We start from the raw sequence: 24,883 nt of genomic DNA on the forward strand, positions 1-24,883 counted from the left end.
GGCCTCCGCATGCCCTGACCAGGAACTGAGGGAGCCATGCAATCCTGCGTTCTACCTCCTGTACCCTCCCTGCCTCCACACGGGCCTGCTTGTCTAGCCAGGGACTTTGGTAGCCATGTGCCCTCTGGAGCCCTCCCTGCCTCTGCACAGAGCTCTTCTCCTGGCCAGAGACTGCTGGAGCCTTGGGCTGTCTTGTGCCAAAGTCACTGGGTGCCAGGCACTCTGTGCCAAAGTCACTGTGCGCACCACTTCCCGCCCTGTTGCTGGATCCGGGTGTGTCACACTCCAGAGCTGCTTCCACAACAAGAACTCCCTGAGGGGCACCCCAGAGGAACTACAAAGGGTCAATCCCTACAAAGATCCAGCAACAATAGAGTGATCCCACTGGGGTCTAATCTATGAGAGACACCTCCCCAACTCTGTGGATGGCCAGAGACAACAGTGAAAAATAATCATGAGGCGAAATCAACAGAAAACCTCTGGCAATACAAATAATCAGAGTAGATCAACTCCCCCAAGGATCAATGGGGCAGACACAGCACAAGATCCCACGCACAAACAAATAGCTGAGATGTCAGAAATCGAATTCAGAATCTGGATAGCAAATAAGATCAAATTAGAATTCCAAGCAGTAACCCAAAAGTATCTCAACAATTCAACAAATTCAAAGACCAAATGACCAAAGATTTTGGCACACTGAGACAAGAAGTTGCAGCCCTCAAAGATCTGAGAAACACAGTAGAATCCCTCATCACAGAATGGAGCAAGCAGAAGAAAGGATTTCTGACATTGAAGACAAAGCTTTCAAACGCTCCCAAACTTTCAAAGAGGAAGAGAAATGGAGGGCAAAAACAGATCACTCTCTCAGAGAGCTCTGGGATAATTCGAAGAAAACCAATATTCTTCTTATAGGGATCCCTGAAAGCGATGAAGGTGCTTCACAAGGCACAGAGTCTCTTCTCTATAAAATTATAAAGAAGACCTTTCCAGACATGCCAAGAGATTCTGAAATTCAGCTAGCAGACAGTTTCACAACTCCAGCACGACTCAACCCAAATAAGACATCCCCCAGACACATCATAATCAATTTCACTAAGTTAATATGAAGGAGAAAATTCGGAAAGCAGCCAGATGAAAGAAAACCATCACCTACAAGGGGAAGAATATTAGAATAACTGCAGATTTCTCTGCTTGAACCTTTCAAGATACAAGAGGATGGTCATCGTCAACTTTTAATTTCCTAAAACAAAATAACTTTCAAACCAGAATCTTGTACCCAGCTAAACTGAGTTTCATTCATGACAGAGAAATTAAATACTTCAATGACATTCACATGTTGAAGAAATTTGCCATAACTAAACCAGTTCTCCAGGATATTCTCAGACCTATCCTTCATAAAGACCAGTGTAATCCTCACCACAAAAGTAAACCCACCCAGAAAATTTTGATCAAATTCCGACTTCCACAGTCGCAAAAGGATTAAAAATGTCTACCGGACTCTCAAGGCTTAGCAATATTCTCAATTAATGTGAATGGCTTAAATTGTCCTCTAAAGAGGAACAGGTTGGCTGACTGGATACAAAACTCAAGCCAGATATCTGCTGCATACAAGAATCTCATCTTACATTAAAAGACAAATTTAGACTCATGGTGAAGGGATGGTCATCTATACTCCAGGCAAATGGAAAGCAGAAAAAAGCAGGCATTGCAATCCTATTCACAGATGCAATAGGCTTTAAACCAACTGAACTAAGGAAGGATAAGGATGGACACTTCATATTTCTTAAAGGTAATACTCAATATGATGAGATTTTAATTATTAATATTTATTCACCCAACCAGAACGCACCTCATTTTATAAGAGAAACTCTAACAGACATGAGCAACTTGATTTCCTCCAGTTGTGTAGTAGTTGGAGATTTTAACACCCCTTTAGCAGTGCTGGATAGATCCTTCAAAAAGAAGCTAAGCAAAGAAATCTTAGATTTAAACTTAACCATTCAAAATCTGGACTTAACAGACATCTGCAGAACATTTAATCCCAACAAAACTGAATACACGTTCTTCTCATCAGCCCACTGAACATACTCCAAAATCAACCACATCATAGGCCACAAATTTAACTTCAGCAAATTTTTAAAAAATAGAACTTATTCCTTGCATCTTCTCAGACCATCATGGAATAAAAGTTGAACTCAATAACAACAGTATACTGCATACCCATACAAAAACATAGAAGCTAAACAACCTTATGCTGAAGAATAGATGGATTATAGACAAGATTAGGAAGGAAATCACCAAATTTTTGGAACAAAACAACAATCAAGACAAGAATTATCAGAACCTCTGGGATACTGCAAAGGCAGTCCTAAGAGGGAAATTTATAGCACTGCAAGCCTTCCTCAAGACAATGGAAAGAAAGGAAGTTAATAACTTAATGGGACATCTCAAGCAACTGGAAAAGGAAGAACACTCCAACCCCAAACCCAGAAGAAGAGAAGAAATAACCAAAATCAGAGCAGAATTAAATGAAATTGAAAACAAAAGAATTATACAACAGATCAATAAAATAGATAAACCTTTGGCCAACCTAACCAGGAAAAAAAGAGTAAAATCTCTAATTTCATCAATCAAAAATGGTAACAATGAAATAACAACAGACCCCCCAGAAATTCAAAAAATCCTTAATGAATACTACAAGAAACTCTACTCTCAGAAACATGAAAATCTGAAAGAAATCAACCAATACCTGGAAGTATGCCACCTACTAAGACTTAGCCAGAATGAAGTGGAAATGTTGAACAGGCCTATATCAAGTTCTGAAATAGCATCATCAACTATACAAAATCTCCCTAAAAAGAAAAGCCCAGGACCAGATGGCTTTATGTCAGAATTCTACCAAACCTTTAAAGAAGAACTAGTACCTATATTACTAAACCTCTTCCAAAATATAGATAAAGAAGGAATATTACCTAACACATTCTACAAAGCAAACATCACCTTCATCCCCAAACCAGGGAAAGACCCAACAAGAAAAGAAAATTATAGACCAATATCACTAATGAATATTGATGCTAAAATACTCAATAAGATCCTAACCCACAGAATCCAACAACACATCAAAAAAATTATTTTTTACACCACGACCAAGTGGGATTTATCCCAGGGTCTCAAGGCTGGTTCAATATACGTAAATCTATAAATGTAATTCAGCACATAAACAAACTAAAAAATAAGGACCATATGATTTTTCAATTGATGCAGAAATAGCTTTTGATAATATCCAGCATCCTTTCCTTCATGATCAGAACACTTAAGAAAATTGGTATAGAAGGGACATGTCTTAAACTGATAGAGGCCATCTACAGCAAACCCACAGCCAATGTTGTATTGAATGCTGTTAAATTGAAATCATTTCCACTTAGATCAGGAACCAGGCCAGGTTGCCCAGTGTCTCCATTGCTCTTTAACATTGTAATGGAAGTTTTAGCCATTGCAATAAGGGAAGAAAAGGTGATTAAGGGTATCCACATAGGGTCAGAAGAGATCAAACTTTCACTCTTCGCAGATAATATGATCATATATCTGGAAAACACTAGAGATTCTACTACAAAACTTTTAGAAGTGATCAAGGAATACAGCAATGTCTCAGGCTACAAAATCAACATAAATCTGTAGCCTTTATACATACCAACAATAACCAAGCTGAAAAAACCGTCAAGGACATTATTCCTTTCACAGTAGTGCCAAAGAAGATGAAATATTTGGGAGTATACCTAACAAAGGACATGAAAGATCTCTACAAAGAGAACTATGAAACTTTAAGAAAAGAAATAGCTGAAGATGTTAACAAATGGAAAAACATACCATGCTCATGGCTGAGAAGAATCAACATTGTTAAAATGTCTATACTATCCAAAGCAATATATAATTTCAATGCAATTCCTATTAAAGCTCCATTGTCGTATTTTAAAGATCTTGAAAAAATAATACTTCGTTTTATATGGAATCATGAAAAATCTCGAATAGCCAAAACATTACTCAGCAATAAAAACACAGCAGGAGGAATCATGCTACCAGACCTGAGACTGTACTATAAATCAATAGTGATCAAAACAGCATGATATTGGCACAAAAACAGAGAAGTAGATGTCTGGAACAGAATAGAGAATCAAGAGTTGAATCCATCTACTTACCATTATTTGATCTTTGACAAGACAATTAAAAACGTTCAGTGGGGAAAAGATTCCCTATTTAACAAATGGTGCTGGGTATTCGTATTAACCTGGATGGAAGTGGAAGACATTATTCTTAGTAAAGCGTCACAAGAATAGAGAAGCATGAATCCTATGTACTCAATTTTGATATGAGGACAATTAAAGACAATTAAGGTCATGGTGGGGGAAGGAAAAGCAGAGAGAGGGAAGGAGGGAGAGGGGTGGGGCCTTGGTGTGTGCCACACCCTCTGGGGGCAAGACATGATTGCAAGAGGGACTTTACCTAACAAATGCAATCAGTGTAACCTGGCTTATTGTACCCTCAATGAATCCCCAACAATAAAAAAATAAAAATGGAAAAAAAAATGGTGCTGGGTAAAAAGCTGTCAACCTGTAGAAGATTGAAACTGGACCCACACCTTTCACCATTAACTAAGATAGACTCTCACTGGATAAAAGATTTAAACTTAAGACATGAAACTATAAAAATACTTAAAGAAAGTGCAGGGAAAACTCTTGAAGGAATCAGCCTGGGTGATTCAAACTAGATGATAATATTTTATGAGGAGGACTCCCCAGGCAATTGAAGCAGTATCAAAAATACACTACTGGGACCTGATCAAACTAAAAAGCTTCTGCACAGCCAAGAACATAGTAAGTAAAGCAAGCAGACAGGTTATACCTCCGATAAAAGTCTAATAACCAGAATCCACAGAGAACTCAAACATATTAGCAAGAAAATAACACGTGATCCCATCTCAGGGTAGGCAAGGGACTTGAAGAGAAACTTCTCTAAAGAAGACAGACGCACGATCTACAAACACATGAAAAAAAGCTCATCATCCTTAATCATCAGAGAAATGCAAATCAAAACCACTTTGAGATATCACCTAATCCTAGTAAGAGTAGCCCACATAACAAAATCCCAAAACCAGAGATGTTGGCATGGATGTGGAGAAAAGGGCACACTTCTACAGTGCTGGTGGGAATGCACACTAATACGTTCCTTCTGAAAGGATGTTTGGAGAATACTTGGAGACCTAATAGACCTGACATTCAATCCTATAATTCCTTTGCTAGGTTTATACCCAGAAGACCAAAAATCACAATATAACAAAGACATCTGTACCAGAATGTTTATTGCAGCCCAATTCATAATTGCTAAGTCATGGAAGAAGCCCAAGTGCCCATCGACCCACAAATGGACTAGCAAATTGTGGTTCATGTATACCATGGAATATTATGCAGCCTTAAAGAAAGATGGAGACTTTACCTCTTTCATTTTTACATGGATGGAGCTGGAACATATTCTTCTTAGCAAAGTATCTCAGGAATGGAAGAAAAAGTATCCAATGTACTCAGCCCTACTATGAAGCTAAATTATAGCTTTCACACGAAGGCTATAACCCAACTGTAGCACAAGACTATGAGGAAAGGGCCAAAAGAGGGGGGAGGTTAGGGTGGAGGGAGGTTAATGGGGGCGGCCACACTACGGTGCATCTTGGAATGGGTACAGGCGAAACTTACTAAAGGCAGAACACAAATGTCTACATGCAATAACTAAGAAAATGCCATGAAGGCTACGTTGAACAGTTTGATGAGAATATTTCAGATTGTGTATGAAACCAGCACATTGTACCCCTTGATTGCACTAATGTACACAGCTATGTGTTAACAATAAAAAAAAGACAAAAAAATAAGCTCTTCATGCCTTTAAAGGGGTAGTACAAACTAGATGATAATTATCCTCCTGTTCAAATATGAATTTAATGGATCATTTCTTCTACTATGACTTTCAAACATGGGCAGAACGGCAGGAGGCAGGTAGCTACACCTGCACTGCTCCCTATAATGCCAGGGTGGCATCCCCAACATGGTACATTCATTCAAATAATGCAGGGAAGACCTTTTCCTGTCCTTGCTTTACTACCCAAGAGCAACTACATTTGAGCTTTAAGGGAGAAGGCACCTAAAAGGGTACAAGTGTTGAGTCTTGCAAAAAGAAGAAACAGAAAGACAAACCTGTGGGATCAAAACTCCCTATGGAATCTGCCTTTCAACAAGATTGATTGTAATGTTTTACCATGTCCACACTAAGTGTTTACTGTGGGTGCCAGGCCTTTAGTGAATGAATACATTTGCTTCTTCATGTGATAGGGCCGGGGCTGTATCTGATTGTCTTGTGAGAATCATAGTATTTTCTGTTTAGCCAGGAACCAGGATACTTTGGGAAGTATGTAGTTCAGTATTTGAGTACTAACAGTGGGTCCCATCTAATTTCAGGGAATTCTTCTGAAAATAAAACACAAAGCTGGTCGGACAGGCTTCCAGCTGGAAATGCTAGGAAGAAATTTCTGGTTTTGTTGCAGGTAGGACTACACATCAGGCTCTTTAAGGCAGCTAATATTCATTGATTTAATGGACATTGTCAATTCACTATGTTGATTATGGAGAAAGAATAGTGTGACTTTTTTAAATGAATATTTTATCATATATGTTTAACAACCTTATGATCTTGTTCTGTTTGTATGTAAGGGCTTATAAGGGAAAGAGAGTTTCTTTTTGTTGTTCTTTGGGAACTCAGTGCATCATTATCACATTTTTAGGAGAATGATTCCTACTCTGCTATCCTCCAGAAATAGAATACATTCTCGGTAGGTAAATACAATATTAGCAAAATATATGGATGCTAATTTGTTAAGTAACTAATCTATTTTAAAATGGTATCATATGACTACATATCATATAGAACTACAGTTTGAGTAATTCCTAGAATTTCCTCTTAATATTTTGGAATTAGAAATGTATTGGGTGGGCTCAGCTCCCATAGCACAATGGTTATGGTGTCAGCTACCTACACCAGGGGTGGCGGGTCCGAACCCAGCCTGGGCCAGCTAAACAACTGCAACAACAACAAAAAAAGTAGCCAGGCATTGTGGCAGGTGCCTGTAGTCCCAGCTACTTGGGAGGCTGAGGCAAGAGAATCACTTAAGCCCAAGAGTTTTAGGTTGTCGTGAGTTGTGATGGCATGGCACTTTACCAAGGGCAACATAGTGAGATTCTGTCTCAAAAAAAGAAAAAGAAAAAGAAATATATTGGGTGTATCTTTAAGTACATACAACATATCAGAGGTTTTATGTGCCTATCATTTTTATTTATTTAATCTTCAATTCCTTCATTAATTAATATTGTATTCCATATCATTAGAGGGAAATGTTAAGACTCAAATACAACAACTTTGTTATCAACACTGTTTCTTCTTTCACTTTGAAGATTAACCCAATTGGGAAATTGTCTTGTCATTAAAATTTTAAATTTACCACAGTCATATATATTTATCTTTTACATATGAAATTTTTTGTTTTACATATACTGAATTTCTGAAAGGGTAAACAAACACAAAAATTATGTAAGTATCCAGTGACCTGAAGAAGAGCAGTGACATTTCAATTTCTTTATTTGTTCTCTATTAAGTTGTTAATGCTAGAGTATGACTCCTCAAAGTGTCCAGAAGAAGAAAGACTAGTGTTGTATTCAATCCCTCTTCTATATCTGAAGATGAATTACACAGAGAAAGACTTGGAAACAAACAAAAAATAATTAGATTTCCAAAACTAAACACTCATGGACATAGTTAATGTTGCTTAAATGACAAAAATCTGATAATTGGTACACTAACTCACTTAGCATTAAAATATGTATTATAAAGAGCTGGAAGTATATCATGAAACTTAACAGATGCACCTGGAGAATGAGATAAGAACAGACTTACTCTCTCCAATGCATCATGTTAACTTACTTCTCTTGCAGTGGTACAATTTCCTCTTTCTTAATCCATGTGTTGTAAAATGAACACAATCATTGATCTTAAGTTAATGTCTCCCTAACCCAGAATACATTTTGCCCAGAGAAAGACCTTTAAATATCTGTGAGCATATAACCCAAACTGCATGGATTCATCACTGGACCAGTGGAGAGTGTTCATGTAATCACATGAGGGGAGGAACAGTTCTGAGAATACCAGCCAGGTGAGTGCAGGGATACAAAACAGTTGATTTCTCCAGCTGTAAATGGTTATACAGCATTGGGTTGGAAATATGGGTCAGAAGCTAATGAAAGAAAAATCCCAAATCTGTATTCTCTGTCCAAACTTATCTCTGATTCAGGTACTGGATCACTGAAACCATGGAAAAGGTTCTCAGTATATCAGAAACATTTCTTTCACATTCTGCTAAAAATGGAAAGCCTATTCAAGGCTACCCATTACCAACTGACCTCAGAATTCCTAACGTACCAGGTAAACCACTGCAGCTCCACAGATTTCTAAGGCATCTTGGAAGTTGGCAAGAATGATCCAGGTTTGGACAGAGATTGTGTGCATGAACCCAGGATGGAGCAGCCAAAGAGCCAGCGTGTCAGCAAGCCCCATGTTCTCTCCCGCACTTGTGTGGTCCTCATGCCATAGATGATGGGATTTAAAGTGGGTGGGATGACCAGGTACAAGTCAGCTAATAGCACCTGTGTGTGCAAGGGCACTGCGTCCTTCCCAAACCAGGCTACATAGATGGATGCCATGCCAGGCAGATAGTACAGAGCCATGACTCCCACGTGGGAGCCACATGTGCTTAATGCCTTCAACTGAGAATTCTTTGAGGAAAGACCAAATACTGCCTTGAGAATCAAGATGTAGGAGGCAGCAATGAAGACCATGTCAGAGCCCACAATGATGGAGGAACCAACCAAACTGTAGAGACTGCTGGGCATGGAGTCAACACACGCTAACTTGGCCACAGCTATGTGCTCACAGTAGGAGTGGAGAACCACATTGGAGCCACAGAAAGGTAGATGACTCACCATCCAACTCAGCGGTGTCATGAATGTCACTGCTCTTATAGAAATGGTTATACTCATTGCCAGCATCACTTGGGGTGTGAGAATTCTCTTATAATGTAGGGGTTTGCAGATGGCAACATAGCGGTCAAAAGCCATGGCAAGCAGCATCCCCGTCTCCACAGCTGTGGCTGTATGGACAAAATACATCTGAATGAAACAAGCATTAAAGCTTATGGAGCTATCTCCTGAGTAGAAGATGCTCACCATCTTGGGTACCACAGACGAGACCATAATGATGTCCACGGCAGCCAGAACACATAGGAAGCAATACATGGGCTCTTGTAGAGTGGAATCCATCCAGATTACAGTCATGACGAGGGTGTTTCCTATCAGGGCTATGGTGTACATGGCACCCAGTGAGATAGCCAGCCAGAGATGTGAAGACTGCAATCCTGGAATTCCTGCGAGGAGGAACATGGCAGGGGTGTCCATTGTGTGGTTGTAGAGTGGCCCAAGCATCACACGTGAGACTCTTTTCCTATTAATGAATAAAGTGATGTGTGAGAAGGTTGCAATTTTGTAAGATGTGTTTCCATCTGTGGTGTTCAGAAAGCCTGGGGATATTCTTATTTTGTGGTATTTTCAGGATCAGAAAACTGCCTGCTTTATCTTTCATCCTGAGTGTTCTTTGCCTTACTGATTGCTATCCATGGTTCCAGGACCAGCTCATGTGTTAACTCCTTTGGAACATTTTGTTCTCAAATGAAAAACTACTAATATATAACTCATTTAAATTGATTCTTTCTATTTATAGTAACCCGTGCCCCTACCTAAATACCTCCCCTCTATAGCCAAACACATTCCCAATTAGCTCTACTTCTTGGTTAACTTTTCATAAGTTTCTCTAGTCCCTAAAATCTGTCTGTCAGCCCAGTGTTGGATTTACCCCTTCCTCTCTCAGCACTGATCCAAAATAACCATGTTTCTATTCCATCTCCCACTTGCCCCATTCTTACATCATTTCCATAAGGTCTTGATATCAGCAGCACCCTCCAGACCTGTCCAGCCATTTAGTGTAGAATTAAGGACTTGTTTCCTCCTTTCTGGGATAACTCTGGCTTTGCAACTCCATCACCCCAATATCCAAGTCTATTACTCACTTACTGGGAATTTTCTGTTTATCTTTCTCTGATGTGCCAAATGCCTGGTGGTATTTTTTTTTTTTCACTCGGAAAACAAGGGATTTATGTACATGTCTGAAGGAGTGGGAATAATGACACAAAGAGGAAAAATACAGCATCAAGGTAATGAGTGTTGCTTTTGCCCAGGCCACCAAACAGAAGCCCTCTCTTCCCTGTAAATACCCTATGATCCTGCCTTCTCCCTGGACACTTTACCTTCCCTTGGCCTCTGTCCAGCAGCCAAACACTGCAAGTCCTCCAGAGACTGGTTTCTCTTTGTGTTCTGGCCCCTGAGACATTCCAGATTGCAGGAGGAGGCAGATGCTTAATGGATAACGAGTCTTCATTTCTTCAGGTCATCAGAGGACATCTAAAAGTTAGACTAGCAATATAATACATCCTAAAGGGAAAACAAAATACCCACAATTGGTAGGACTTGTGAAAGTCTGCTATGTGTCAGGCACCTAGTAATTGGTTTTCAAAGATTACATCATTTGATTTTCACAACTTTCTAAAGTAGCTGCCATCATTATATCTACATTCAGTAGATGAAAGCCAGGTGTGGTGGTTCATGCCTATAATCCCAGCACTCTGGGAGGCCAAGGCAGGTGGATTGCCTGAGCTCAGGAGTTCAAAACCAGCCTGAACCAGAGGGAAACCTCATCTCTAAAACAAAAAAAAAGCCAGGCGTTGTGGCAGATGCCTGTAGTCCCAGCTACTCAGGAGGCTGAGGCAAGAGAATCACTTGAGCCCAAGAGGTTGCTGTAAGCTATGATGTCACAGCACTCTATCAAGGGTGACAAAGTGAGACTCTGTCTCACAAAATAAAAAAAGATGAAAACGAAATATATAGAGCAGTGTTTTTCAACCTTTTTTATCTCACAGCACACTTGAACCTATAGTTAAACTTCCATGGTACACTTAAATTATGTTGATCAAAAAAAAAAAAAAGAGTAAGAAAAAGAATATATTTGCTGCACTTTGAACTTCTTTCAAAAATAATTTAACTAATGATCTTTAAAAATTTTTTTACAGCACACCTAAGATTCTCTCATGGCACACCAGTTTGCCACAGCACACCAATTGAAAATCACTGATATAGACAGTGACAAATATAGAAAACCAGAGAGCCAGGAATTAAATCTGAACAATCATAATTATCTCACTTTGTTGCAGAACTATTCACAAAAATAATGTACTTACTATCTTGACATCCATTTTGCTGTTCTTGAATTCTCCCTTAGGTCAAAAGGTAGGTTTAACTGGTTAATTATTTCTTATGACACTGTGTTATAATGCCCTGTTAGAACAGGAAAAAGAAATAGGAAGGAAGAGCAACCAAAGAAGATAAGCTTTTCAAATTGGGGAAATAATATAACATGGCACAAAGGTATGAAAAGGCACACTGTTCTTCAAATAATTTTCCAGAGGCGGTAGAGGGTAGGGCACTTAAAGAGAATGAAGAGGCTAGAGAGGTGCATAGACGGTATTTTAAATGTCATGCATACTGCCTGGCCATCATGATAGGACAGGAATAAAGTTGAGAGAAAGAAACTAACAGACAGAACATATAAGGTTTCTTTTATTTTTATAATGCAACAAATATAAGGATATTAAGAAATGTGAGAAATCAGGAGACAATGTGTCACACTCCCAGTTTCTCACATCCTCACTATGACATGCATCCTCAGCTGTGACATAGTTATTCAGGATAGAAATGGTGGTTTTTTTGAGGGGTGACATGGGTTAAGGGAGGTGAAGGCTTTTTAAGGGATGGGTTAAGGCTTTTTGGTTTCTTCCTATCCTGGTATATTCTTAAAGACCAAGTGAACTGCAGTTCAACTTAGTATCTATTAGAATGCCCAGTCTGCAAGCTTGCAAGAAGACTATTCCCACCAACTTTCCATGCTTAGACATTTAAACTCCAAAACCTGTGGACATTTGTTGCCTATAGGATAATTCAGACAACATGCCAGAACATACACATAAAAACAATATTGATAGGAAAAGTGAGTGACAAAATTCAAAAGGTAATTAGGATGCTCCCTAAAGAGCCAGAGAATAAGATGACACCCCTAAACTGTGACACATGGACCACTGTCTCCTAGAATTCAACCTGGCTCCTACTGAGGAATTCAGAGCAGTAGTGGATCCTCACAAACAGCAGCTTGCCTTAAACTCCCATACACAGTCCCATGGAGAAAAGTTTCCAAGAAGAAGAAGCAGCACTCCAAAAAGGCCGAAGACCCCAGATACTAGAATCATGACACAGTGAGAAGGTATTCTACGTGGAAGCCAGAGCTTTCAACATCCTTGATTCTCCCAACCTTTGTCATTATTTGCTCATAGTCCTTGCTTCACAACTTTATAGTCTACATAATATGGAAGAATACCTAGGATTATATAAAACCAATCATTGAGCAAAGCCACTACATCATGTAAAGGAATAGAAAAAAAACAAAATATAGAAGTGTTGCATATCATAGTCTCCTAAACTGAACAGAAATGTTTGACTTTGCATGAACCTAGCATTGCCTTGTTGTGCTCAAGATAATGAGGGTAAAGAAAACTTAGAATCAAGAACACCACTTCTAGATTGTCTAACCAGGTCCCCCACATGCCCAATGCTATGTGGAAGATAGTTGCAATGCCAAAACCTGATATGTGGAAGATAGTTGCAATGGCAAAACCTCATAAGGGATTAATTGAACATTCAGAGAACTTCTGGAAAAATATAAGTAAAAGAGAAAATAAAAAAATAGTATGAAATATTATTCTATTATTCTTAAAGAAAACAGGGCAAATTATACAGAGGGTAGCCTTAATGGCTTATAAGTGATGTCAAGGTGTTCAAACTCACTAATAATGAGAAAAGTACAATGATAATATTTGTCCATATGTTTGGCAAAAATAGAAAGTCGGATAAAGCCATGAATTGATGAGGGTATGAGAATCTTCATATACTAATTTAGAAATATATTACTCCACATTTCTCACCATTCCTGGGGAACATCTCCAAGGCAGGTTCTCTACCTTCTCTCAAAGGTCTTCAGCAGAATGATCACCCCTCTCCAGTTAGCCACAGAGAAACCTCATTTCATACCCTGTATTGGCCTCACATCTTTTCTTACATCACTCTCTACTATCCTACCAGTTTTTCCTGCAGTGACTTCTCAAGTAACCTACTTCCATTCAAATTCTTGACTTAGGATCTGCTTCTAAAAATATAAAATTTTATATTTTAAGATAAGGCAGTGGGTATTCTAGGCTTATTTCTAATCTTAGTAAGAATTCTTTACTGCTTAAGTAAGAGGTTGGTTTTAGGAATGAAGTAATCATATCAATTTTATTCAATTTTCATTTTGAGTGCTTTATAAGCAATATTTGCCAAAGGGCCTTTATAACATTTCTGAAGAAAGTATATTTCTTTTTCCTTAGATCTAATAAGATGGCGATTTAAAGAATTTCTGATATTGATCAACACTGACATTCATAAAATAAATCCCACTTGGTCTGGCTAAATTGTTTTCTCAGTGTGTGTAGATTTTGTTTTCCAATATTATGTTTAGTATTTGGGGGTCAGCATTTATAAGGAGATTATCCTTTAGGTTTTTTCTTTTTTGTACAATCTTTGTCAGGTTCAGCCATTGATGTTATAGTTGACTGGTGGGGAACAAAGCACTAACTGCCTGACACAAGTCCAGGATAAGGCAGGCAAGAATTTTTAAATCAATCTAAAGTTCTAAGTTGCTTCTGTCTCTCTAGAAGGCATTCATGTTCAGTTGAAAAACAGCTGGCAGTGAATTAGCTTGAGTATGTCACACAAATGGTCTTATCATATCATTTTTCTGATTGTTTTATGAACTTAGGGATTTTACATTTAACGTTTTCTGATTCAAAGGTATAGTCTTATGGAAAACAGAAAAATATTGACAACCAGGTGTTAGCCCCTCCCATATTAGAGCTGATTCTGTTAGATTTTACCAGTGATTGTGTCAGGTGACATGTAGTATACTGAATAACAGAAACACCAAACAAAGGAGGGGAAAAGTCCTTTGCTCTTAGGTATTTTGATTTGAAAAATTGAGTATCAGTCTTCTTAATTTCTGGGTCTTAATAAAATTTCAGAAAACATAAGGTTACTTAAATTGTATATATTCAGTGCATACATACATATGTCTATGTGTTTACACAATACATCATATATACACATGTATATACTTATATATAAACACATGCATATCTGTTTAATGCCCAATTGAAGTGCTTCCATTTCTAATAATAGCCAGGATAGCCAGGCTGCTGTTGACTTGGTTTCCAGACTGAGCATTTGGCCTATTCAACCATTTGCCAAACACAGTAAATGACATACCCTTACCGAGTTTTTGCAAAGTAAAGCTTAACAACTTGTCATTTAAACAATAGGATTTGCGGCTGGGCACATTGGCTCACACCTATAATCCTAGCACTTTGGGAAGCCAAGGTGGGTGGATTGTTTGAGCTCAGGAGTTTGAGACCAGCCTAAGCCAGAATGAGACCCCATCTCTAAAAAAACTAGCTGGGTGTTATGGTGGGTGCGTGTTATTCCAGCTACTTGGGAGGCTGAGTGACAAGGATTGCTTGATCCCAAGACTTTGAGGTTGCTGTGAGCTCTGACACCATGACAACCTCAGTTGTCTACTGAGGGTTATAAAATCTCAAAAAAATAAATAATTAATAAATAAACAACAGGATTCATTACCTTTTCACCAGATCATTTAATTTTTCTGTCAATTCTTTCATTTGTAAATTGTAGATCATGAATAACACATCATTTGCCACATGATTTTAAGAAATAAATTAGTGGATCATATCAATGTACGCAGCTATGATTTAATAAAAAAGAAAAAAAAAGAAATAAATTAGTGGGGGCAGAGACAAGATGGCTGACTGAAGCCAGCTTTCCACAGAGGCTCCCGTCCAAAAGGAGAGTTAAAGGACAGAAATTTAGCAAGTAACCTGGTGGATTACAGCTAAACCAAGACAGAAGGTTGAAGAATGCAGCTAAGGCAAGCTGCAACCCCAAGGATACAAACAAAAGGTACAAAATCCATCACCAAGTGGACAGGAGTCCCCTCCCCCATGAGAACAGCTCAGAGTGCCCCACAAACAAACGAGCAGAGTTCAAAGGTCCTCCCACTACACTCCATGGGAGACACCCTCCAAAAACTGGATCTACCTCTCCTATTAGGTTGCCATGGTGTTCTCCTGTCAGGCATAAAACTGTATAAAACTGTATATATTCTCTACCTGCAATTCTGAGCTCCCAGCACTTCCATCCACTCTCAGTCTGAGGTCTGGAGACCTGTCCCCCAGGAGTCCAGATTCTTGGGTGATTTCTCGAAGGGTGTGGACAGGCCCTGGACTGAAGCTGGTCTAGTGCTGATTCTGCAGCACAGGAGTGAGGAAAGGATGGTCGGCTGAGAGGGAACCACACCAGAGCGGAGGTGCCCAGAGGCACAGAGCAGCAGCCATTTTTGGCAACAATAGGGCTCACCCCTGGATATTCCGAAGCCACACCCCCTGTCTCTCTGGGCAAACAGAGGAGGCCAGGCATCTTCTCAGGTGACAACCACCATGGAACAGATCTGGGACAGAAACGCAGGCCCCATGAGTAAATGGTTTGCCTGAGGAGGTAACAGCCTAGGTGGAGCACAGGGACTAGAAAACATACACGCAGTGCCGGCTGACTCCCAGGGTGGGGCTGACCCAGAGGACTGCTTTAATTAGCCTAAGACGCACCCAGACCTCAGGGGATTGTCAGCCTAGACAAAGGAGTGCAGGAGGCTAGAACTGACAGCTAACTGAGCTGCGAATACAAACCTTTGCAGCAGCAAAGACAGGGACTGGGGTGCAGGTTCTGCGAACTCAAAACAGCTTCTCTTCTGCAGGCAAATTTAGCTGGGACAGAAACAAATTCCGCAAAGTTGTTCAGTTCGGTCAGTAACATCAATCAGGGGCGGGGCTGGAACTGAGTGAACAACCCCACCCTCCATCAAGCACCTGTGGTTGTCAGGCCTCACCTCCCCCTGCTGGATAGAGGCAGAGAGCAGTGGCCTGGCTGAACAGATATAGATTTCCTTGTGATTCAGGCAGGTTCAATCCCCTGGAGTATCTGCTCATTGGAGGCAACTAGGTCAAAGCCCTGCGGGGTTATCAGTGACTGGGTGGGACAGAGGTGCAAGGTGGGGAAGGAGGCATCAACCTTTCCAGACTAAACTATTTGCAGGGTGGGTCCTCCTGACTTCACGGAGCACCTAAGCAAGTCATACTTGAGTTGTCAGCAGACCCCTACGGTCTAGTTGCCAGAGACCGTTTAAACTCTCCCACCTGAGACAGGTGCTGACTGAGACAATTGATTTGGACCTTTTGAACTGAGTCAATTGCCCAAGGACTATCCAAGTGGTGCCCTGGGTGTGTGGTTGTAGGAAGGTTTGATTTTTCTTTTCCAATTGTTACCTGTTGGGGGTGGGGTGACTTAACTGCTGGTATTTCTCCGCAGCTGAGACTTCAACCCAGAGTAACTATTTCACTAGGGTCGGACAGAGACCAGCTGAAAACAAGACAGAACCACTTAGCCCCACCACACCAAACAGGTCCCCAGTTTCACAGGCTGTAGCACTGTACGGGTCCTCGACAAAGCTCCAGGGGAAAAGATAAATGGTGTAACATAATCATGGGGCGGAATCAGCAGAAAAACTCTGTTAACATGAATAACCAGAATAGATCAATGCCATATCAAGGAAAGATATGGCAGATGTAGCTGAAGATTCCATTCATAAACAGCTCGCCGAGATGTCAGAAATCAAAGTCAGAATTTGGATTGCAAACAAGATTAATAGAATGGAGGAAATTTTGGAATTAGAAATTTGAGGAAAAACTCAAAAGTTGTCTCAAGAATTTAACGAATTTAAAGACAAAACTGGGGGCGGAGCATGATGGCGGACAGGATGGACATGTAGCCCACCTCTCCCAAGCCATCAGGTGAGAGGAAAGGCGGTCTGGACCTTTCCTGTGTGTGGATTATTGGAGTGGACAGACAGCTGGAGACACCCAGTGAACTGGCGGATTGCTGTATATGAGGGGTAATTTAAAATCACAGACACTGTTGTAGAGATTCTTCCCTGCTCAGCCGTTCTGGCCAGCAGGCCCCTCCCCTACGGAGGTCAGCAGCTTATAAATGCTGACAAAACCCAATTGACAAATAATTATTCCTGAACTGAGGGAGGCATCCGAAAGGAGAGCCACTCAAAACCATAGGGAGCTGGGCAAACTGTTGCACAATTGAAAGGAAGGGATCCTGCCTGGGAAACAAACATTTTGAACTACCCAAAAGGGCGGGCACCTTTCCCCCAGGTGTTGGAGGGGGCTGGCAGTTCAGGCTGCCTGGCGAGCTGGTGGGCGCCGATCCAAAAGGGAAACTCTGAACCATAAAACCCAGAATAAGTCCCCCAAATGCTCCAACCATGGGAACAGGCTTGAAGCCGCGGACCCAGCTTTGGCTCCTAAAGCCGCGAACTTGGCTTCAGCCCCGGGAGCCAGCTACAGCAGATAAAACCGCAAGCCCACCAACAACCGCGCAAACTCAGCACCACACCCCCTACGCCGATTGCAGTCGCCAGTTTGCAGGAGAACCTGGTAAAAGAGTGGAAAGACTTAAGAAGTGTGGACACCTGCACTGAGTGGGAAGTTCGGTCGCAAGTGCTGTCTGGAAAAGAACAGCCGAGGTTACACAATTCTTAGGCGACAAACTTTTACACAAATTCCAGAATGACAATTGGCCATGGAAGGGTGTTACCATGATAATAGTATAAACTGTAAATCAGGTACAAGGCTCTGAACCACTCACAGCGCCACCTGGTGTCCAGAAAGTATATTGCAGTATGAATATATTCCTATGAAAGTTGATCCCTACAGCAGACATATAGATATATATAGGTATATTTCTACATGCAAGAATATTTTTGTAGTTGGTGCCTTTTTTGTTGTTTTTTTTTTTTTTTTTTTTGGTTTTCATGGGTTTTTTTGTTTGTTTTGTTTTTGTCTGTTTTTTCCTCACCATTTCCTTAGAGGAGATTTCGATAATTTTTTATTATTACTTTTTATATACATATATATTTTTTATTTCTATGTGCTCTAATTTTAATTTCTTCTTTCTCCTCATTTAACATTCCTACTAACACCACTTTTTTCTCTTTTTTTTTTCCTTTCTTTCAATTATTTTACGATTATCACTATTTTTATTGCAGTTGTTCTTATATTGCTGTTGTCATGGCTGTTACCTGTATGTCTATGTGTTTCCGTCTGTCTCTGTATCTATGGGCCCGTGTGCCTGGTAACCTTTGTATCTGTTTGTTTGTTCATTTGGTCTCAATGAGCTTGGTGTTACGACCTGCAACTCTGAGCTCCTAACTCTCCCTTCCACTCTCACTCCGTGATCCGGAGACCTGCCCCCTCAGGAGTCCAGATTCTTGGGTGAACTCTTGAGAGGTGCAGACAGGACCTGGACTACAGCTGGCCAGTGCTGACTCTGTAGCAAAGGAGTGAGAAGATGACGGTCGGCTAAAAGGGAATTACACTGGAGCGGTGGTTACCCGAGGTGCAGAGAAACAGCCGTCTTCAGCAATAACAAGGCCCACCCCCAGATATCCCATACCCTCTCGTCCTGTCTTCCTGGGCAACCAGATGAGGCTGAGCATCTTCTCAGATGGCAACCACCATGGAACAGACCTGGGACTGAAACACAGGCCCCGTGAGTAAAGGGTTTGCCTGAGGCGGCACTGACCTGGGTGGAACACGGGGACTAGAAAACACACCCGCAGAGCCAGGAAACTCCCAGGGTGGGGCTGATCCAGAGGACAGCTTTACTGAGCCTAAGATGCACCTGGCCCTCAGGGGATCACCAGCCTATAGACAAAGGAGGCCAAGAGGCTACAGCTGACAGCTGATCATGCTGCGAATACAAACCCACAGGACTAAAGACAGGGCCTGAGGCACAGGTTCTGGGAACTCAAATCAGCCTCTCCTCTGCAGAAGAATCTAGCAGGGTCAGAAACAAATTCCCACAGGGTTGTTCCATTCACCCAGTAACATAAACTAAGGGTGGGGCTGGAACTGAGTGAACACCTCCAGCCTCCATCAAGTGCCCGAGGTTGACAGGCCACACCACCCCCTGCTGGATAAAGACAGAGAATAGCGGCCTAGTCGAGCAGACACAGACTACCCTGTGACTTAGGCAGGTGCAAACCCCTGGAGTATCTGCTTACTGCAGACAACTGACTGGGTCAAAGCCCTGTGGGGATAGCAGCGACTGGGTGTGACAGAGCTAAAGGTGGGGAAGGAGGCATCAATCTTCCCAGACTGGTCTATTTACTGGGTGTTTCTTCCTGACTCCACGCAGCACTGGAGCAAGCCATATTAGAGCAGTCACCAGACGCCTGTGATCCAGTTCCCAGGGACCTCTTGAACTCTCCCACCTGAGGCAGCTGCTGACTGAGACAATTGATTTGGACATTTTAAACTGAGCCACTCACCTGGGGACTATCCAGGTGGTGCCCTGGGTGTGTGGTTGTAGGAAGGTTTGATTTTCCCTTTCCATTTGTTGCCTGTGGTGGGTGGGGTGACTTAATTGCTGGTATTTCTCCACAGCTGAGACTTCAACACAGAGAATCTGTTTCACTAGGGTCAAATAGAAACCAGCTGAAAACAAGACAGAACCATTTAGCCCCTCTACACCAAACAGGGCCTCAGTTTCTCAGGCCACAGCACTGTACGGGTCCTTGACAAAACACCAGGGGAGAAATCAAAGGGAGTAAAACAATCATGGGGCGGAATCAGCAGAAAAATTCTGGTAACATGAATAACCAGAATATATCAACCCCCCCAAGGAAAGATATGGCAGATGTAATTGAAGATCCCATTCACAAACAACTGGCTGAGATGTCAGAAATCGAATTCAGAATTTGGATGGCAAACAAGATTAACAAAATGAAACTAGGAATTCGTGGAGAAATTCAAAAGCTGTCTCAAGAATTTAATGAATTTAAAGACAAAACCACCAAAGACTTAGACACACTGAAGCAAGAATTTGCAGCCCTCAAAGATATGAAAAATACAGTAGAATCCCTTAGCAACAAAATGGAACAAGCAGAAGAAAGGATCTCTGACATTGAAGATAAAGCCTTTGAACATTCCCAAACTCTCAAAGAGGAAGAGAAATGGAGAGCAAAATGGATCACTCTCTCAGAGACCTCTGGGATAACTTGAAGAAGGCAAATATCCGACTCATAGGAATTCCTGAAACAGATGAAGTGGCCTTACTGGGTGCAGAGGCCCTTCTGCATGAAATTATGAAAGAGAATTTTCCAGACATGCCTAGAGAACCTGAAATTCAGATAGCAGATAGCTTCAGAACCCCAGCATGACTCAACCCCAATAAGACATCCCCCAGGCATATCATAATTAATTTCACTAAAGTTAATATGAAGGAAAAAATTCTGAAAGCAGGCAGACATAAGAAATCCATTACCTACAAAGGGAAGAATATTAGAATAACTGCAAATCTCTCTGCTGAAACTTTTAAAGACAGAAGAGGGTGGTCATCAACTTTTAATCTCCTAAAACAAAATAACTTTCAACCCCAGATAATGTATACAGCTAAACTGAGTTTCATTTATGACGGAGAAATTAAATACTTTAATGATATTCACATGTTTAAGAAATTTGCCATAACCAAACCAGCTCTTCAGTATATTCTCAGACCTGTCTTCCATAATGACCAGTCCAATCCTCTACCACAAAAGTAAACTCACTCAGAAACTTTTGATCAAACTCCAACTTCTACAGTGGCAAAAGGATTAAAATGTCCACTGGACTTTTGAAAAACGCGATACCCAAAATTTTAACAGACTTATCAATATTCTCCATTAATGTGAACGGCTTAAAATGTCCTCTAAAGAGACACAGGTTTGATGACTGGACACAAAAACTCAGGCCAAATATGTGCTGCATAGAAGAGTCATATCTTACCTTAAAAGATACATATAGATTCAGAGTGAAAGGATGGTCATCCATATTTCAGGCCAATGGTAACCAGAAAAAAGCATATTTTTGGAACAAAACAACAATCAAGACACGAATTACCAGAACCTCTGGGATACTGCAAAGGCAGTCCTAAGAGGGAAATTTATAGCACTGCAAGCCTTCCTTGAGAGAACAGAAAGAGGGAAATTAACAACTTAATGAGACATCTCAAGCAACTGGAAAAGGAAGAACATTCCAACTCCAAACCCAGTAGAAGAAAAGAAATCACAAAAATTAGAGCAGAATTAAATGAAATTGAAAACAAACGAATAATACAACAGATCAATAAATCCAAAAGATGGTTTTTGAAAAGGTCAATAAAATAGATAAACCTTTGGCTAACCTAATCAGGAAAAAAAGAGTAAAATCTCTAATCTCATCAATCAGAAACGACAGTGACAAAATAACAACAAACTCCTCAGAAATTCAAAAAATCCTTAATGAATATTACAAGAAACTTTAGTCTCAGAAATATGAAAATCTGAAGGAAATCGACCAATACCTGGAAGCATGTCACCTTCCAAGACTTAGCCAGAATCAAGTGGAAATGTTGAACAGGCCAATATCAAGTACTGAAATAGCATCAACCATACGAAATCTTTCTGAAAAGAAAAGCCCAGGACCAGATGGCTTCACGTCAGAATTCTACCAAACCTTTAAAGAAGAACTAGTACCTATATTACTCAACCTATTCCAAAATACAGAAAAAGAAGGAAGACTACCCAACATGTTCTATGAAGCAAACTTCACCCTGAACCCCAAACCAGGAAAAGACCCAACAAGAAAAGAAAAATATAGACCAATATCACTAATGAATATAGATGCAAAAATATTCAACAAGATCCTAACAAACAGAATCCAGCAACACATCAAACAAATTATATATCATGACCATGTTGGTTTTATCCCAGAGTCTCAAGGCTGGTTCAATATACATAAATCTATAAGTATAATTCAGCACATAAACAAATTAAAAAACAAAGACCATATGATTCTCTCAATCGATGCAGAAAAAGCTTTTGATAATATCCAGCATCCCTTCATGATCAGAATGCTTAAGAAAATTGGTATAGAAGGGACATTGCTTAAACTGATAGAGGCCATCCACAGCAAACTCACAGCCAATATCGTATTGAATGGAGTTAAACTGAAATCATTTCCACTCAGATCAGGAACCAGACAAGGCTGCCCATTGTCTCCACTGCTCTTTAACATTGTAATGGAAGTTTTAGCCATCACAATTAGGGAAGAAAAGGCGATCAAGGGTATACATATAGGATTAGAAGAGATCAAACTTTCACTCTTCACAGATGATATGATTGTGTATCTGGAAAGCACCAGGGATTCTACTACAAAACTCTTAGAAGTGATCAAGGAATACAGCAGCATCTCAGGTTACAAAATCAACATTCATAAATCGGTAGCCTTTATATATACCAACAATAGTCAAGCTAAAAAAACAGTTAAGGACTCTGTCTCATTCACAGTAGTGCCAAAGAAGATGAAATATTTGGGAGTTTATCTAACAAAGGACGTGAAAGATCTCTATAAAGAGAACTATGAAACTCTAAGAAAAGAAATAGCTGAAAATGTTAACAAATGGAAAAACACACCATGCTCATGGCTGGGAAGAATCAACATTGTTAAAATGTCCATACTACCCAAAGCAATATCCAATTTTAATGCAATCCCTATTAAAGCTCCACTGTCATATTTTAAAGATCTGTAAAAAATAATACTTCATTTTATATGGAATCAGAAAAAGCCTCGAATAGCCAAGACATTACTCAGAAATAAAAAAAAAAAAGAAACAAAAACAAAGCAGGAGGAATCATGCTACCAGACCTCAGACTATACTATAAATCGATAGTGATCAATACAGCATGGTACACTACTGGGACCTGATCAAACTAAAAAGCTTCTGCACAGCCAAGAACACAGTAAGTAAAGCAAACAGACAACCCTCAGAATGGGAGAAGATATTTGCAGTTTATGTCTCCGACAAAGGTTTAATAACCAGAATCCACAGAGAACTCAAACGTATAAGCAAGAAAAGAACAAGTGATCCCATCGCAGGCTGGGCAAAGGACTTGAAGAGAAACTTCTCTGAAGAAGATATGCACATGGCCTACAGACATATGAAAAAATGCTTATCATCCTTAATTATCAGAGAAATGCAAATCAAAACTTCTTTGAGATATCATCTAACTCCAGTAAGATTAGCCCATATCACAAAATCCCAAGACCAGAGATGTTGGCATGGATGTGGAGAAAAGGGAACACTTCTACACTGCTGGTGGGAATGCAAATTAATACATTCCTTTTGGAAAGATGTTTGGAGAATACTTAGAGATCTAAAAATAGATCTGCCATTCAATCCTATAATTCCTCTACTAGGTATATACCCAGAAGACCAAAAATCACATTGTAACAAAGATATTTGTACCAGAATGTTTATTGCAGCCCAATTCATAATTGCTAAGTCATGGAAAAAGCCCAAGTGCCCATAGATTCATGAATGGATTAATAAATTGTGGAATATTGGGGCGGCGCCTGTGGCTCAGTCGGTAGGGCACCGGCCCCATATACCGAGGGTGGCGGGTTCAAACCCGGCCCCAGCTGAACTGCAAACCAAAAAATGGCCGGGCGTTGTGGCGGGCGCCTGTAGTCCCAGCTACTCGGGAGGCTGAGGCAGGAGAATCGCTTCAGCCCAGGAGTTGGAGGTTGCTGTGAGCTGTATGATGCCATGGCACCTTACCCAGGGCGATAGAATGAGACTCTGTCTCTACAAAAATAAAAAAATAAAAAATAAAATAAATAAATAAATTGTGGAATATTATGTAGCCTTAAAGAAATATGGAGACTTTACCTCTTTCATGTTTACATGGATGGAGCTGGAACATATTCTTCTTAGTAAAGTATCTCAATGGAAGAAAAAGTATCCAATGTACTCAGCCCTACTATGAAACTAATTTATGGCTTTTATACGAAAGCTATAATCCAGTTATAACCTAAGAATATGGAGAGGAGGAGAGGGAGGAGAGGGAGGGCGGAGGATAGGCGGAGGGAGGTTGATTGGTGGGATTACACCTGCGGTGCATCTTACAAGGGTATATGTGAAACTTAGTTATTGTGTTAAGACATTTATAGTCTACATTTACTAAGAAAATGCCAGGAAGACTATTTTAACCAGTGTGATGAAAATGTGTCAAACGGTCTATAAAACCAGTGTATGGTGCCCCATGATCGCATTAATGTACACAGCTATGATTTAATAAAAAAAAAAAAAAAAGAAAAGACTGGTTAATGATAGCAATGTATTATAAAACCTTCAGAAGGAAAAAACAAACCAAAAAAAAAAAAAAAGATAAAATACATTATCACTGCTGTGGTGGGTAATAATAGTGATATTTGCTGACTTATTAATCTTTATCTTTGCAATAGGCTCAGAGGACACCTTTCAGAAATGTAAAAATGAAAATATTATCTATAAGATGTTTGAATTTATCAAATTAAACTTTTTAAATTTTT

At 40.2% G+C, this 24,883-nt stretch overlaps 1 protein-coding gene across 1 annotated transcript; it reads right to left on the reverse strand.

Moving 5' to 3' along the window:
- Positions 1-8,540: 8,540 nt before the first annotated feature.
- LOC128564515 (olfactory receptor 52I1-like) lies at positions 8,541-9,630 on the reverse strand. Its single transcript, XM_053559971.1, has one exon. It carries the CDS (start codon positions 9,567-9,569, stop codon positions 8,541-8,543), a length of 1,029 nt encoding a protein of 342 aa, XP_053415946.1. The 5' UTR covers positions 9,570-9,630.
- Positions 9,631-24,883: the final 15,253 nt, after the last annotated feature.

The sequence above is a fragment of the Nycticebus coucang genome, chromosome 14, assembly GCF_027406575.1.
Source record: "Nycticebus coucang isolate mNycCou1 chromosome 14, mNycCou1.pri, whole genome shotgun sequence".
Taxonomy (NCBI): Eukaryota; Metazoa; Chordata; class Mammalia; order Primates; family Lorisidae; genus Nycticebus; species Nycticebus coucang.